The sequence below is a fragment of the Sturnira hondurensis genome, unplaced genomic scaffold (assembly GCF_014824575.4).
Source record: "Sturnira hondurensis isolate 20B ecotype Veracruz unplaced genomic scaffold, ASM1482457v3 Scaffold0004136, whole genome shotgun sequence".
Taxonomy (NCBI): domain Eukaryota; kingdom Metazoa; phylum Chordata; class Mammalia; order Chiroptera; family Phyllostomidae; genus Sturnira; species Sturnira hondurensis.
The window spans coordinates 23,223,103-23,235,128 of record NW_028076767.1 but is presented as its reverse complement, the minus strand read 5'-3'; the positions used below and the strand labels follow the sequence as shown (position 1 = coordinate 23,235,128).

Genomic DNA, 12,026 nt, shown 5'->3' with positions numbered 1-12,026 from the left:
AAATCTTTCAGCTAAAGAAGACAACCCCTGAAAAGATAAATAGTAAAGAAATGGGAAAAGATTACCAAAGAACTACCAGTAAAAAAGATTCCAGGATTGGAGTTTCACTGGTGATTTATTTCAAATTCTAAGGAATATATAACCACCACAAAATGGCAAAGAAAAACAGAGGAAGTTTTCTGTTCTTTTTGTTTAAGTTACCAAAACATAAATTAGTAAAAAAAAAAAGGAGCACTAGAGACAATTTGGAAAAACAATGAAAAGACTAGCATTCCATAACGAACCATAACTTTTCTCAAGAATGAAGAATAATTCCATATTGAAATAAATTACTATTCACATGAATATGCAAAAAAAAAACACATTTAAATGCTTAAAATAAATCCCAAAATATGATTTGAATAAAATCTATTTAAATTTTTTAAATTGCTTAGGAAACCAGGAACATAAAAAAGAATAACTATCTAATATTGACAACCAATATCCCACTCAAGATTTCATGCAGTAGAGGCATTCCAATGAAAATATGAACACAGGAAAATTTTCTAATCTTAAAACAGAAAATGATTACAAAAATATTAAAAATATAAACTGAAATGACTCAAAGATGAAAAACACAAACTGAAAAAAGAGAAAATAGTTAACATCCTTAATTTATAAAAGGGTCACACAAAGTAATTTATTAAAAATATTTTATTCATTTATTTTTAGAGTAAGGGGAAGGTGGGGAGAAAGAGAGGGAGAGAAACATTGACTGGTTGCCTCTCACACGCCCCCAGCCAGGGGCCTGGACTACAGACTGAGGCATGTGCCCTGGCTGGGGGTCGAACCAACAACCTTTCGGTTTGAGCAATAATGCCTAACCCACTGAGCTACACCAGGCAGGCATACAGAGTAATTTAGAGTCACAAATAGAAAAATGAGGGTAGTCAAATCAGAAAGAGAAGATATACAAGGAAGATGTTTAAGAATCAAGACAGTACACAACAGAGGTTCCACAGAGGACAAGAATGGGGCTAGTAGAGACAAAGTAAGGAAGTGATGAAGCCGAATTGATTAGAATTACTACAAAAAAAGAAACAGCAGGAAGGAACAACTTATCTCCCTGTGAAATTTAACAGTGTATCCCTCAGCAAAATTTCAAACAACATGGCTACTTGAAGAGGGGCCCTGAGTGCCAGACTGACCAGTTAGTGCTGGTCAGAGAGGATCATGGGAGGTTCCAGTCGCCTNATGCTTAAAATAAATCCCAAAATATGATTTGAATAAAATCTATTTAAATTTTTTAAATTACTTAGGAAACCAGGAACATAAAAAAGAATAACTATCTAATATCGACAACCAATATCCCACTCAAGATTTCATGCAGTAGAGGCATTCCAATGAAAATATGAACACAGGAAAATTTTCTAATCTTAAAACAGAAAATGATTACAAAAATATTAAAAATACAAACTGAAATCACTCAAAGATGAAAAACACAAACTGAAAAAAGAGAAAATAGTTAACATCCTTAATTTATAAAAGGGTCACACAAAGTAATTTATTAAAAATATTTTATTCATTTATTTTTAGAGTAAGGGGAAGGTGGGGAGAAAGAGAGGGAGAGAAACATTGACTGGTTGCCTCTCACATGCCCCTAGCCAGGGGCCTGGACTACAGACTGAGGCATGTGCCCTGGCTGGGGGTCGCACCAACAACCTTTCGGTTTGAGCAATAATGCCTAACCCACTGAGCTACACCCAGGCAGGCGTACAGAGTAATTTAGAGTCACAAATAGAAAAATGAGGGTAGTCAAATCAGAAAGAGAAGATATACAAGGAAGATGTTTAAGAATCAAGACAGTACACAACAGAGGTTCCACAGAGGACAAGAATGGGGCTAGTAGAGACAAAGTAAGGAAGTGATGAAGCCGAATTGATTAGAATTACTACAAAAAAAGAAACAGCAGGAAGGAACAACTTATCTCCCTGTGAAATTTAACAGTGTATCCCTCAGCAAAATTTCAAACAACATGGCTACTTGAAGAGGGGCCCTGAGTGCCAGACTGACCAGTTAGTGCTGGTCAGAGAGGATCATGGGAGGTTCCAGTCGCCTCAGAATGTGAGAAAGTCCTGGTAGAGATATCATCCAGGCTGTAGCCACATGCAAGAGAACAAATCCTACCTCTACCACAAGGAACAAGCTCCTAAGAGTAGAGACCCAGAGCAGCTGAGGACAGCACGGCCCTGCTAGGACAGGGAGAACAGGAGGCACGTGATATGGATGTGTGTGCTTCTACGTGGCTGCACCTGACACTCTAAAATCCCACAAGAGAACTACAGTGTAGCTCCTCAGACACTTACTGGGTAAAGAGCACATGAGAAAGTAAAGTAACAGTACCTTAACATATGTAAAAAGCGAAACCATGTCTGTGCAACACATTCATTATCCATTTCAGGAGGGATCAAACTGGCATCTTCATCGGGAACTTTAAATGGAGGAAATGAAGGACCATAAGTAAAGCGTAGCAATCTAGAAAATTAAAAAATGCACACCACTAAGTTCATTTCTTAATGGAATAATATTCAAGAATTAAAATACAGGAGAAAATGGATAAAACATGTATTATATCTCACTGAATTGTGTAAGATAAATAAAAATACTTGTTTATAAAACAGACTAGCTAAAAGCAGATATCTAATTTTATAAAAGATTTAAAACACTTAATATTAATAATTTATTTGTTTTAATCAATTATTTATAAGTTATATTTACATTTTACTTATATTTTATAAATTATATAATTTATATTAAAATTAATAGACATAAATTTATATTGTGACTGCATGTTTTAAAAACCCTCACCTTTTAGAGTTATATATTAAAACATGCAGGGCTGATTATGGGAATGTAAAGTACAGCACAGGGGATACAGTTGATAATATTGTAATAACTACATATGGTGCCAGGTATGCACTGGACTTATCAGGGGAATTACTTCCTAAGTTACATAAATGTCTAACCACTATGCTGTACACCACAAATCAATGTAATATTCAATGTCAACTGTAACTGAAAAATGTTCAAGTTAAAAAAATTTTTTAAACATGTAGGGTTGAGTGATGGCATTATATATAGCAGGGGTGTCAAACTCATTTTCACCAGGGGCCACACCAGCCATGCAGTTGCCTTCAAAGGGCCAAAGTAATTTTAGGACTGTGTAACTGTAACTACGGCTTAACCGTTAAGTGAGAGCTCTGGGCTGCTGCTGGGTAGAAACAAGGTGCTAGGTCGGATGAAACAAGGTGGAGGCTGGATTTAGCCCGAGGACTTTGTGTTTGCCACCTGTCATATATAGGTAGTAAAAAGGTAAAATTATTACTATAAAAACCAGCCTACTTTGGATATAAAGTAGCAAATTATTGTATGATCCCATTTCTACCAAATTATGTATAAAAATATATGACAGGATTTCTGCTGAACTTAACTTTTTCTGTTATACCTTTTCATGTTTTTTTTTCCAAATAATGATCACATGAAGGAAACTAAGATCCTCTAATTTCTGTGACAGCTCACATTTTTTTAATCCTCACCTGAGAATATGTTTATTGATTTGAGGGAGAGTAATCAAGAAACATCAATCAGTTGCTTCCCATACTCTCTCTGACCAGGGACCGAACCCACAAGGTAGGCTGTGCCGTGACCAGGGATCAATCCCACCACCTTTTGGTGTATGGGACGATGCTCCAACCAACTGAGCCCTGATATTTTTTTTAAAATAAATTTTTTACTTCAGAACAAAAAAGTGATAATCATGAATACAGACCAGGGCAAAAGCAGGTTTACAGTTGTTCTTATAGAAAATAATACAACGATTAATGACAATAATACAAGAATAAACTGTTTCATGAATTCACCACTGTACACCTACTTTTACCCCATCCTGTACTTTAATAATCAGAACAAGAGTGGGATTTTGGGGGGAGGTGGGTAGAGTACAGAGTTTATCTGCTTCTCCGAGACAATGGCTTAATCTGAAAAATTTTAGATTAGACAGGCACTAGCCAAACTACTACATCTATTTTTTTAAAGTGGCTTAATTCTACACCTAAAATACCATAACAACAGACACAAGATACAGGTTTTACAATGTACTCCATGAATCCCAGAAAGATAGAACTAGGCCAGACTGAGGAAGGAAGGTGAGTCAATGGCAACGCCTACCTTGAAGTGAGCGCACAGATGACCTTGCTCCACTGCTCCACCACTGCCGGGTGGTGCCTCCAGTTAGCCACCATCTCTTTGGCTGTTTTCCAATAAGGAGGTGTTGGGAAGCACCGAGTACAAGCCAGTAACCAAACCTCAAAGAGAACACCAATCAACTTCTCTGCTAGATTCTCAGCAATGCCACCTTACCAACAAAAGAAAACGTATCTTTGGTATATTATTATTTTTAAAGGTGAATCTTCAATTTGCTGATTTGGGAAGATTGGTCAAAAAATTAAAATAACTACAAGGTTAAGTTTTGGCTTTCAAACAACTATTTAATAGTAAGAATAAGAAGTGATTCTTAGGAGCACCTATGAAGGAAATCATGGATACATCAACCAATTATCACTTTGAAAGTTTTCAAGTCACTCTGCTCAGTTCTTATTGAAGATCTTAATCTTCCAGCAAGTAGGACAGGAGCACAGAGGGAAGAGAGGAAAGGATGAGGGCCTATGATGAGTGATGGGTAGGAGTCAGTTTCTGGGCCAAGTAATTGATACACATAACCTCCCATAATCCTCACATTAATTCTACAGGATAGGTATTTATGACACTTATTACCAATGATCAGTTAACCCATTTTGGAGATGAGAATACTTAGGTTTGGAAAATTTAAGTAACTTGCCTAAATTCACACAGCCAGTAAATAAAGGAATCAGGTCTTTCTACCTCCAAACTTAGTAATACATTGCTTCAGGTGTTTGAAAGCCACCCTTCCAGGGCCAGGGAGACAAAGGAGGAAGCAAAAGGACTACTGCGGGGCAGGACAAGCCTCAACCACGAAAAGATAGCTGCTCCCCCACTCCAAGTCCCGGGACCAGGGAATAGAGCAGTGGTCTGTACTCTGGGGAGTTCAACAGGGTAAACTTGGGACTAGGAGGAAAAATTATAGAAATGTGTTTCAAATGAGCAGAAACAAAGTTTCAAAAATAACAATCCCAGAAGGGGATACATTGCCTGCCTACATAATTCCCAGGCCTGAGATCCCAGGCCTAGGAAGTGTGTAGCAGAGAGACAAAGAATCAATGACTGGTCAGCTACTGTCAATACCAGACAAGGTATTCCTATTACAGGGTCCCTTTCAACCAAAAATTCCATGATTCCTTGTAGATATTTTCCTGGACACTGCATCTGTGTGAGGACAACACACTCACATGTATATTAGTAAAAAGACTATAGAGATGAATAAATGACAGGGAACTTGAACTAGAATGTCAATTTATAATCTGTATACACTGTGCTACAAAGCAGGGCTTCTAAGACACATTCTAAACTCTTATAAAATTGGAGGATTTTTAATGGCTAGGTGACAAATAAAATGCTGTCATACTTCAAAATAGAACACTTTAAGACTCTGTAGGTTTCATCTGCTGAAGAAAATACCTTCTGTAGCTATCAAGTATTCAGAGTCTACTTTGATAACTACTTTGTAACCAGGTACATTATGGTATAGGCTCTAATTCAATCGTTTGTTGTTTCTTATACAGATTCTATCCTAATATAGCAAACATCTACTGTTCCCATCATTATCAAAAATGCATTAATTCACTCTACCATCACTGAAGGTAAAATAACTTCATACCGTGTCTTTGAGGATTCCCTAAGAATCGATAACCTTGGTTTATCATCTAACATGCCAAAATTTAAATCCCCACTGAGCCTACTACTCATTGAATTTAAAGGTAAACTCTTTGAAGCTCAGAAATAAATTAGAAAAAATAAACAAACCTTGAACAGTTGGAGGGGCTAGAAGTATGTCATTAATCTGCAGAAGAAACAACAGTAAGACTTCCCAGGTTTCTCGGGCCATGATGGATGACTCACGAGCCAGTTTCTGAATGGCTCTCAGGACCTGTAAGCATAGTCGGATCTGACTGGAGCCCTGTTCCTGCCTGAAGAAGACAGACAGATATCACTGACGAGCCTTGAGAAAGCAACAGCTTAAGGTCAGGCAACTATGGACACAGCAAGCAATGGTCCAATAACACTCCCTAAGAGTATCGAAGACTTAAGGACTAGGTACAACCTCTTCAGTTCAAAGTTACTTCTTCCCTGTCATACAGTTCAACACTCTGGGTTCTCAACCTACCACTCCTATGAGAGCTTCAAAGCTCCTGGGGCGAGGGGGGAATACTAGAAATGTAAGCTTCACCTTTGGATTTTCTGTCTACAATATGCCTGGCACATAACAAAAGGTATGTGATAAGTTTCTGTTGAGTGAAAGGGTGAATACCCATAGCCACTTCTGCTATACACTGAAGCACACAGGCCTCGGCAGTCTTCTTAAAAAATTTTAAACACACACCCACAAGAATTCTACATGGAAATGCATAGTGTTCATAGTCTCTTTGAAGCTAGTATCCGCCAGCAAAGAACCTACAGACCCAATGGACTACACCATCAGGCCCCTAAAACTCAGGAGGTATGCAGGCAATTGTCTCAAAGATGAGCACCTGCTAGTGCTGTTCTAACAAAAAAAAAAGGCATTTTAACTCAAGATGGGGACTCCAAAGCTTCTCAAATACCCTAGAAGGAGAGTTGTATAACTCTCTTCAGTACACAGAACCAATTTTTTTCCCAAGGGAGTAAAATAGTTCAAAGTATGAGAGCTGGGCTAAAGAGGAAGAAGATAGAAGTCCAAGCTCCAACCCTTATCCCCACTCCCCACAGGAGACCATCTGAGAATTTCTAGAACAGTAGGAAACTGACTGCATTAACAAATGTTGTGTCGGCCTCCAGACTTCCTAAGTGAGACCCGAGAAAAGTAACTAATATCACTGAAATAAATCCTGAAGCCACGTTTCTATGTATTATGACATGTCATAAAGGACTAGTAGCCCCGGCTATTGCAACTCAGTGGATGGAGTGCTGGCCTGAGAACCAAAAGGTTGCCAGCTGGATTCCCGGTCAGGGCACATGCCTGGGTTGCAGGCCAGGTTCCCAGCTGGGGGTGCGTGAGAGGCAACCAATTGATGTATCTCTTGCACATTGATGTTTCTCTCCCTCTCCTTCTCCCTCCCCTCATCTCCCCTCTCTCTAAAAATAAATAAATACAATCTTTAAAACAAAGAGGAACTACAAAAACATGTCTGAGTCAGAGTAGGGAATCTCAGAGCCTCCTCGAGAAATCCAGAAAATGAAGCAAATACCCCTAGAATACCCCAACTTTAGGACAGGCATTCTCAGATTCTAAGCCATGACCCAGAAAACCAGACACTTACCCTCAAGTTGCAAACAAATGACACCACTAAGTTTTCCCAAAAGAAGTCAGACCTAGAGCAAAATGACACATTCACGTAGGAAGAGCCCAGAGCCCTCAAGAGTAGGAAGATGGCCCATGTTCGGCTGGAGGTGAATCTAGTCCATGTGAAGCCGTGAAGGCTCAAGTTTGTGTCTGCTGCTCTGACTACTTGAAGAATAAAAAATTATATAGTAGTTCAAAACCTCATCTAGCCAAGTATGAGGAAACCCAGAATAAGAAATAAAAATAGCACTAGTAATGCTGGGGATGACACTCTTCCAAGCCAGCAGTAACACTGTATACCTCCCAAATGGTAGCCAAGGCCTATACCATTTCCTGGTATTTGCCCAATGGCAGGAAAGGAAACATCTGGTCCTTAGCTACAGTAGACTCACTCAAAAGGTGTAAATTCAGGAATAATATCCAAGTTTCTAAAGCTAAGAAAAACAACGAAATCTTTACTAAAAAGTAAATAGAATGGTCTAAACACCAGAGATTTTCCTTTTCCCCAATATTTTCTTTCCCCTCATCCCCCAATATTTTCAGAAGTCATTTATGTTCTTCAGACAAACCATTCTAGAACAGGCTCTAGTGAATTATGGCCCATGGGTCAAATCTAGCCTGCCATTAGTTTTACAAATAAAGTTTTTACTGGAACACAGACATGCTCATTCATTTATACATTGTCTATTGGCTGTACTCTCCACACCAGCAGAGATGAGTAGCTGCAACAGATACCATACGACCCACATGGCTGCCTAAAAAGATTTACTATCTAGCTCTTTACAAAAAACTTTGCCAAACATTGGTTTATAAAAACATCTTTTTTTTTTAGCTCTGGCTGGTGTGGCTAAGTGAATTAAGTGCCATCCAGCGTACCAAAGGGTCGCTGGTTCGATTCCTGCTCAGAGCACATGCCTGGGTTGCATATCAGGTCCACAGCAGGGGGTGCATGAGAGGCAACCACATATTGATGCTTCTCTCCTTCTCTTTATCACTCCCTTGCCCTCTGTCTAAAAATAAATAAAATCTTTTAAAAAATCATCTTTTCTAAAGTACAGTATATTTCAGCAATATATCAAACCTCAATCATTTGTGAAAGATAGTTCACTTTTTCCTCCATTATGCAAAAAATAGAAAAGGAAAATGAAACTCACAGGCAAAGAAAAGTTACATCTACACTGACTTAATCTCTTACAAAGAGGTAAAGACACTTTCCTCTACTTTGAGTGTCATTTTGTAACCTTATAAAAACAGATAATACACTTGATCTTAGCAAAAAGGCTGAGAAGTGACTGTCTGTCACTTTCTATAAAAACAATTTATTAAGTAAATCTGATATCAATTTTCTGATCTGAATTTTTTAAAAATCCAATTTACAGTAATAGGAGATGAGATTGTAACTCACAATATTTAGCACTGAAATTATTCAGCCCAAGAGATTATTGGCCAGAAGAACTTTTTTTTAGTCAACCACTTTTTTTGTTTGTTTTACTGAGAAAATTCTTATTAGTTTATTTTTAATTATATTTTATTGTTTATGCTATTATAGTTGTCCCAATTTCTCCCTCTTTGCCCCCTCTACCCAGCACACCCCAGTCCCTCAGCAATCCCCAGACCCTTGTTCATGCCCATGGTTCATACTTAGGTTCTTTGGCTATTCCATTTCCTACAACCGTACTTTACATCCTCATGGCTATTCTATAACTACCTATTTGTACTTCTTAATCTCCTCACCTTTTCACCTATTCTCCCACACCTCCTTCCCATCTGGCAACCATCAAAATGCTCTTTGTGTCCATGATTCTGTCTCTGTTCTTCTCGTTTACTTAATTTCTTTTTTAGATTCAATTGTTGATAGATTTGTATTTTTTGCCCCTTTATTTTTCATAGTTTTGATCTTCCTTCTTTTCTTAAGTAAGTCCTTTTAGCATTTCATGTAATACTAGTTTGGTAATGATGAACTCCTTTAGTTCTTTCTTATCTGGGAAGCTCTTATCTGCCCTTCGATTCTAAATATTTTTGCTAGGTAGAGCAATCTTGGCTGCAGGTCCCTGATTTTCATGACTTTGCAGTATTTCTTGCCAATCCCTTCTATCCTGTAGTTTCTTTAGAGAAATCAGCTGACAGTCCCATGGGAATTCCCCTGTAGTCAACTAACTGATTTTCTCTTGTTGATTTTAAGATCCTCTCTTTATCTTTAACCTTTAGCATTTTAACCATGTGTCTTAGAGTGGGCCTTTTTCAATTTATCTTGTTTGAGACTCTTGATGCTTCCTGAACTTGCATGTCTATTTCCTTCAACAAATTAGGGAATTTTTCATTATTTTTTCAAATAGATTTCTAATTTCTAATTGCTCTTTCCCTTATCCTTATGACAACCCTATGATGTGAATGTTGGAACACTTGAAGTTGTCCCAGAGGCTGCTTACTCTACTCTCATTCTTTTGGATTCTTTTTTCTTCTTGTTCCAACTGGTTGGTTTTTGCTTCCTTATGTTCCAAATTATTGACTTGATTCTTGGCTTCATCCACTCTACTGTTGGTTTCTCTATAAATTGTTCTTTAATTAATATAGCCTTTGTTTCTGACTAGATCTTTTTTATGCTGTTGGGGTCCTCACTATGTTCCTTGAGCATCCTTATAGCCAGTTTTTGCACTCTGCACCTGAGACTGCTTTTCTCTATTTTGTCTAGTTCTTTTTTGGAAGTTTGAATCTATACTTTCAGTGGGGTCATGTTTCCTTGTCTCCTTCCTCGTTTGGGCAGCCCCACTGCATTTTTTCTATGTATTTGATAGAGCTGCTATGACTCCTTGTCTTGGTAGTGTGGCCTAATGTAGTAGGTGTCTTATAGGGTCCAGTGGCACAGCCTCCCCTATCAGCTAGTGGGTACTCGAGGTATGCCTATCATATGGGCTGAGTACGCCCTCTTCCTGTAGTTGAGCCCTGACTGCTGTTGGCATATCAATGGGAGGGATTTACCCAAACCAGTCAGCTGCAAGGACTGGCTGTGACCACTGACCACCAACCTCCTCCCTCCACGGAGGATCAGCTGTAGGGGGGCAGGATGTTGATGCTCCAATATGGTATTTAGCTGTCCACTGGGTACGCAGGCTCTGGGTGTCCCACGTGGCACAGGCCAAGGTCAGCCACCACTTGTGTTTTGCCTGGGGCCACCCTACCTGAGCAATCTGAAATGGCTGCTACTTGTGCTAAGCTTGGAGATTCCCAAGCAAAGTCAAGCTGTTAACTTAGGCTGGCTGCTGCTAGTGCCAGGCCTAGGATAACTCAGCAAGAGGTACGGGGAGTGGTGGCTCACCGAGGCTGGCTGTTGCTTGTTTGAGAGGATTTTGGAAGTTGTAAGAGCCAAGGCCAGCCATTCATATGGAAAAGCAGTGTGGGTGGGCCTATAAGTTGGGTAGGGCAAGCTTCTGGGGATCTCCGGGGTGGGGCAAACAGTGTTAGCCAGGTTGATTAGTTTACACACATACACACTTAATTAGAAAACAAGCTAATTACAAATAGTAAAATCAACCATTTGTATGGTGGTCATGATTCTCAAAAGATAAAAATAAAAGTCTAATGAACTCAAATGACACTGATTTTTTTCACCAGTACAGACTGAGCACTGAGAGGTGGTATGGGTACAAAGAGTACACCAGACGCAGTGGCAACACAAGTAATGAGACTGATCGTGCATCCACAAAAGGCCAGCAAATTGGTCTCCTAAATGGGATGACAAGAAAGCATTAAAACTACTATACCATTTGAGAAGAACCTGCTTAGCCACAAGCACTATGCAAATTATTGCCAACCATTTCCTGTTATTATTTCCATTTGAAATCAACAAATACAAGCAAAGAGCGTTTAATTCACACCTAAGGTAATACCAGGATTGTACCAAACACTGTGGAAGTATAAAATGCGTACAGCCCAGTTCCTGCCCTCAAGTCGGTTAGATGGGGAAATGAGACACACAGATTTTAAAAGATAAGCAATAAAGGGGGATAAATGGTGATGGAAAGAAACCATTTCAGTAGTAGTGAGCACACAATATGATATACAGGCGATGTATTGTAGAATTATACTCCTTAAACCTGTATAATTTTACTAACCAATATAAACCTAATAAATTCAATTAAAAAAAAACAATATGCAACAAAACAGTGGGGAGATATGAGTAACACAGGAAGTACCACAGATGTTCACCAAAGGTTTGGTCACTATGGGCCTCGATGGTTAGGTAAGGCTTCTTTTTATGAGACAAGATTTAAGATAAACCAACAAAAGTGCAATGAAGACAGCTAGGAGAAGGAGAGAAGGAGAAGGAAGATGAAAGAGTAAGTGATGATGGGGAAGATCTTTAAGGAATCTCAGGGAACGTTTAATTTATGAATCAGACCAAAGAGCAGGGCTCACGAACACTCAGTAGCAGCTAATCTGACTAAAGGCCAGAGTACAGCAGGCATTTCACACAAAGTAAGGAGTTTACACTTGATCCTAGGCACTAGAATTCTTAATGGAGATTTTTTCC

The 12,026-nt window shown here is 38.8% G+C and overlaps 1 protein-coding gene and 1 non-coding gene across 6 annotated transcripts in view; both read right to left on the bottom strand.

Annotated features, from left to right (window-relative positions):
- RALGAPB (Ral GTPase activating protein non-catalytic subunit beta) overlaps positions 1-12,026 on the bottom strand; it is an 88,058-nt gene that overhangs the window by 59,916 nt on the left and 16,116 nt on the right. For all 5 annotated transcript variants that reach the window (XM_037044048.1, XM_037044047.1, XM_037044050.1 and 2 more), the window contains 3 exons: positions 5,980-6,143; positions 4,207-4,393; positions 2,383-2,514 (listed from right to left, as the gene is read on the bottom strand). In XM_037044048.1, the coding sequence (XP_036899943.1) occupies positions 2,383-2,514; positions 4,207-4,393; positions 5,980-6,143 (483 nt within the window). The remainder of the gene's footprint in view (positions 1-2,382; positions 2,515-4,206; positions 4,394-5,979; positions 6,144-12,026) is intronic.
- On the bottom strand, positions 8,593-8,788 carry LOC118986090 (U2 spliceosomal RNA). The gene has a single exon (XR_005066305.1). It is a non-coding gene; the product is annotated as a U2 spliceosomal RNA (small nuclear RNA).